The sequence below is a fragment of the Sinocyclocheilus rhinocerous genome, unplaced genomic scaffold, assembly GCF_001515625.1.
Source record: "Sinocyclocheilus rhinocerous isolate Xijiao unplaced genomic scaffold, SAMN03320098_v1.1 scaffold1327, whole genome shotgun sequence".
NCBI lineage: Eukaryota > Metazoa > Chordata > Actinopteri > Cypriniformes > Cyprinidae > Sinocyclocheilus > Sinocyclocheilus rhinocerous.
The window spans coordinates 520,876-526,641 of record NW_015660879.1 but is presented as its reverse complement, the minus strand read 5'-3'; the positions used below and the strand labels follow the sequence as shown (position 1 = coordinate 526,641).

General features: G+C 37.2%; 1 protein-coding gene across 1 annotated transcript; it reads left to right on the top strand.

Moving 5' to 3' along the window:
- Positions 1-1,958: 1,958 nt before the first annotated feature.
- Positions 1,959-3,790, top strand: LOC107725696 (homeobox protein Nkx-3.1-like). The gene is made up of 3 exons (XM_016535068.1): positions 1,959-2,475; positions 3,190-3,551; positions 3,638-3,790. Exons 1-3 carry the CDS (start codon positions 2,118-2,120, stop codon positions 3,788-3,790), a joined length of 873 nt encoding a protein of 290 aa, XP_016390554.1. The 5' UTR covers positions 1,959-2,117.
- The last annotated feature ends 1,976 nt before the right edge of the window (positions 3,791-5,766 follow it).

Here is a 5,766-nt window from a genome sequence, read left to right as displayed (position 1 = left end):
AAAATACATTTCATTTTCGTGTTTTGATGTGTTAAAATAGGCCTACGTTTTCAACTGAATGATAAATATTTAAGATTGTTAGTTCTCTGTTTTATCATTTTTAAAGTTAAATGTTTTAGTTAAAACAGAAAAGTTGATTAAAAGTTTTAAAACCTTTTAATTAAATTTTAACGTCATGTTTTAAAAATAAATTTGAAAAAAGTTGAATACATAAGTTGAGTAAAAAGTTGTGTTTTTATTTTCAGCGTAATTTTCTTAATAAATAAATAATTGTGTAGTTAAAAATGTAAAGCCTAAAACGCTAATATATGCAAATATAAATGTGAGAGTATTAGTATGGTTCAGGTAAATGGAGAAGAGTCTGGCTGCAGCCTTGCACTTGTACTCTCAGACTTGCACTCTCAGACACTTGCGCTTCCGCTAGCGACATCACTTGCAGTCTTTTATTTTTTTTATTTTGTTCTATTTATTGATTACTTTTTGTTTGAATCTCTCAACATTTTACAACAATGGAGACAAGACGCTGTGGTGATTAAACGATTAAAACTAATTTAGTACTATAACATACAGGGTCCTGCAAGAAAAAGACAAGACCCGTTATTCTGGGCTCACCTGCTTGCCTGTACATAGGCTATTAGTTATGTATATTAATAATGTAGAGGAGCATATTGAGTTTGGCCTTTTTAGTCCATTATGCCACGTTTTGCGGTATGGGAGGAAAATACTATATACATATTCATTATATTAATAAACTGTATATTTAATTTGATATTTTAATAGCATCTTAATACATTAAGTCATGTTAAATGTTTATGTTTTTCTACAGGAGGAAAACGCTTAACGAGGAGACTTTGTGCATTGCGTTCACATTCTGCTGTTCTGTGGCCACGGATTTGCGGCTCTTGTCTTTTTCTTGCAGGACCCTGTATGTTATAGTACTAAATTAGTTTTAATCGTTTAATTGAATCGTGTAATTTAGTTCCTTTCTTCTTGTCTTCACCACCTGGCTACTGTTGTAAAATGTTGAGAGATTCAAACAAAAAGTAATAAAAAATAGAACAAAATAAAAAATAAAGACCGCAAGTGACGTCGCTAGCGGAAGCGCAAGTGTCCGAGAGTGCAAGTGCAAGGCTCACAATGTCTTTATGTCTATACTCGTTTAATGTGAGGGGTATTCGTGATATGTTAAAAAGAAAAGCCATTTTTTTATATCTCAAGAAATTCAAGGCGGACTTTTACTTTTTGCAAGAGACTCATGCTTTAGGAACTGACTATTCATTTTGGAGGAATCAATGGGGAGATGATCTTTGGCTGTCCTGCGCAAGCAGTAACTCTGCGGGTGTTGCGATTTTGAGAGGAATGTTTAAAGGGAAAATACTTAAAAGTAATGTACACTCATCTGGAAGATGGGTAATTTTGGTACTAGAGATAGAAGTTAATATTATTATATTAGGGAACATTTATGGTTATAATAACAAAACCGAGAATCAAAATTTGATGCAGAGTTTTGAAGAGGTTGTAAAGCCTTGAACTTTATCATTTTTAAGGACCTTTGCACTTATTTTGTAGTTAGAGATATGGATTTGTTCTCAATACCCCTCTGTATATAGTTCATATTTTGTTGTTGTTGATTTATTTAGTTTTTTTCTTCTTCCTTAATTTGCATTATTATTATTTTTTTACAATCATTGTTTCTTTGAATTTATTGACATTTTTGCTTTTATTGTCAATTTGTATTTGTATGTGAATTAACTGTGAACTAAATAAAGCATTTATAACAAATAAAATAAAAAAAGAATGCAAGTGCAAGGCTGCAGCCAGACCCTTTTGGGTAAATGTGGAATGAAGGTGTGGACGCCGCCTCTCAGAAGTTGCACCTGATTGGTCCGAGCATCTCTTCGCAGTTCCGCCCCACCCACACCCACTCACCTGGCTTTATAAATCAGCTTCTCCACGCGTTTCCGTCTGGTTATGTCAAGGGGTCTGTTTGCGGGACTATGAGGAGAGCTATCACCGACATTCGTTTTCGAGGGTAGTTGAGCCCTGTGAGTTTTTGTAGTCGGGTGTTGTAAATTAGGTCATTATTTGGCCCTACTCTGCGTTTTTCTGACGACGGAATGGCGGATTGGAAGATGCCAGTAAGTTACAACTTCAGCCCATCTTATCATGCCTATGCATATGGGCTCATGTACCCGCAAGTGTCTGAACACGGCCAGCCGAATCTGAGCTGGGCTGAGGCCGCGTACACTCACTCCGGCGGGGTCACCGCGACCTATTACTCCGCTCAAACCGCACAGCAGTCGCCAACCTGGAGCCAGGAGAACGGCAGTGCCAGCAGCTACGGCCAGTGCCCGAGCCACGCGCAGAACGGACGGCTCTTCCTCTCGTATAATAAGACTGAGCCCGATCCGAAGGCGAAAGATGCAGAGCAGGCCAGCAGCGATACACCCAGTGATTCAGAGGCCCATACGCCAGGTAACCCTCCAATGACCCTAAAGCCTCACTAAATTGTTAGAACAATTTAATCTCAAATGATCCCCAGCCAAGGAGCTACTTATAATTTACAATTTCACCGTAAAAAGTTTTCTAATTTGTGAATCAACCAAATTGTATGTATGTATGTATGATTGTACTTCAAAGTTTCACATCTAATTCAATGTTTTACTTCTCCCTATTCTGTTGTGAGGTTTAGTAGAAATTTCTGAGTGAGAATCTTCATATTTTTTTCTTTATTAGGTATAAATGAGGTAGTTTTGAAATTAAACGTCTAACTAGCAAAGTACATGTTAAAATATTAATATATATTGAACTCTTTAATGAATGTAGACTTTTAAAAAAAATGTATGCATTTATGGTATGTAATGTGATTTTTAATATTTTGAATTTGCTTTAATTTTGTAATATGCTTTTGTCATCTTTCTTAGTTTTAGTATTTTTTTTTTTTTTTTTTAGTGAGCCACTTTAGTAAGTACTTTATTTCAGCTTTATTTCAATTACCAAAAACAATTTAGTCGTTTTTTTTTTTTTGGATACCAGTAAAGCTGCCCCGAGGTGTTCTGGTTTATAATCGCATGTAAAGGAAATGCAAGCAACTTTTATAAACCCATTTAACTGGTTCATCAAATATTTTCTGTACCAATTGTAATGGTCTACAACATTTATTTATTAGTTTATTTTCCATTTGAGTAGATTCCTGGAGCTCAGGCAGCAGTCGTGAGGGGGCCGCTCTGACCAACCTCAATATTCCATCCTGGGGAGATCGGGACTATGAAACGGACAGTGGCAGTCCTGACAGTGGAGAACTGATCTCATCTTCCGTCTCTGCAGCGAAAGAGGAGCCAGTGAGTCTCAATCTGGGGGTGGAAGCCTTGCCTCCCCTGCCTGCTTTGACCATATCTCCAGCCCGACCTCCAACCCAGACCCGCAAGACTCGGGCTGCCTTTTCTGAGGAGCAGATGAATGCCCTCATCCACCGGTTTAATATCCAGAGATACCTCACGCCTGCAGAGATGAAGACGCTTGCTGGAGCGACAGGACTAACGTACAAACAGGTTGGTGATTATAAAGAGAATGTTGAAAGGGTTGAGGTTTTAGTAGATTGTCATCATGATGATCAACTCCTTATTTCTCCCCAAAGGTGAAAACGTGGTTTCAAAACCGTAGGATGAAACTCAAGAGGCATCAAAGAGATAGTAGCTGGATGACGGAGAGATACGTCGTCAATGCCGTACCCAGCACACCAGCTCCTCACTCTCAGGTGAGTGTAGTTTCATGTCAAACCATTTATTAAGGGTGTGACCGTGGTTTGTCATGATATATCGCAATAAATAAATAAAAAAATATCATGAATGGCAACAGCATGTATTGTGTAGATTAAGTTTTAAAGACATCTTTAATTTGGGCTTTTATTCACATTTAAACATTTTGATGCACATTAAAAAATTAGTGCATCAAAAATGGTAAACCTGGAAGGTTGCTTACATTAATAAAATGCGAAACTAAAATAGATTGCTTTTTCAACATTGATAAGAGATGTTTAAGCACCAAATCAGCATATTAAAATGATTTCTAAAGGATCAGTGATGCATCATCTCTTAGAAGTAATGATTAAAATTTTTTTTAACTGTTTGGCTTTGTTTAAAGCAGGGGTGCCCAAACTCGGTCCTGGAGGGCCGGTGTCCTGCAGAGTTTAGCTCCAACCCTAATCAAACACACCTGAAGCAGCTAATCAAGCTCTTATTAGGCGTACTAGAAACTTCTAGGCAGGTGTGTTGAGGCAAGCTGGAGCTAAACTCTGCAGGACACCGGCCCTCCAGGACCGAGTTTGGGCACCCCTGGTTTAAAGTACTGTGAAATCCGTATTGAACTGAATCATGGCGGTGTATGTTGCACCCCTCTGTGCAATTAAATTCAAAGGGTCCAAAACAAAACTTTTTTTTTTTGCCCGTGACGGCAGCGATGCAGCGAACAAAGGCAGCCCTACTCAAATGCCATCCATGCTTGGTGCCGCCCAGTGGACAACGAAAGAAATGACTTTGCTGTGAGTCCGGCTGCTTTTGTATTTTCAATTTCAGCCCCCCCGCAGCCTTGGGCGTTCACTGTATTTGTAAATTTTATTTTTGGCAACAAACTGTCATATTTTTAGGCAGTGATGTCATGGGTTGCCAGTTGGGGCCAAATGAGACGTGTCAAGATTTTTTTTTTTTTTTGTAAAGTTTGCCTTTTTAATACACTCGGCATGTTTTATACCGGAGATCTATTTTTATAACTTCATTGTACCTTTCAGAGTATTTAATATCTTGATCCTTTGCTCTTTCAGATGCTTGTTTTCTTTTTTGATTTAGTCAGGACAAGTTGATTTCTTTGAGCTACATGAATTTGTATATATGCAAGGCACTGCTCTAGATCTGATACGGGAAAAGGTTGTCTGTACTGCACTGTTTTGTTCTGTGTATTAATTTCTCTGCGTTTCACTGCTTCAGTGTATGTGATCTGTGCTACATTTGTACAATTTCTTATATAAATAAAAAAATCATGCTCGTCTGTACAAATGGAACAAAACATTGTAATCGCCACTGATTTAAGCTTGTGCTTGCAAAGTACTCCCACCCACACAAACACTTTTGACCCAGTTGAGCAATAAATTTTATCTGAAGGTCTACTTGAGTCTTTTTTTAAAAAAAAATTTTTTTTTTTTGAACTAGTATGTACTTCTGTCTTTAAGCATTATTTGCTATTATTGGTTAACCATGCTGCTTAATTTTTGGCACTTCTATACTCTCTTCCTTGGGGTGAATATATTTTTGTCAGACAGTTGTCACGTGAACTTATGTATAGTATGCTATACCTAACAGTTATTCTTTTCTTTGTGTTAATAATAGAAATTTACAACTAATTTAAATTAGATTATAATGACTTTGACATTTGCAGGCCTGGATCCAGAATCAAAACCCTGAGGTTGCTTCTGAAATTAATAAGGGTGCTCTAGCCTTAATGACCAGTGTTGGGGAAAGTTACTTTTAAAAGTAATGCATTACAATATTGCGTTACTCCATAAAAAAGTAACTAATTACGTTACTTAGTTTTTATGGAAAGTAATGCGTTACGTTACACTTGCGTTACTTTTTAAATCTGGACGGGGCTTGTTTGTTTTTAAAATAAAGTTATATTTTTGGCAAATATAAAAGCCTTTTCACACCAAAAGTGAAATGAATAAGCCTCAGGCTGAAGGGAAAGTAAATTTACGTCCGTACAGTAGAACGCAGA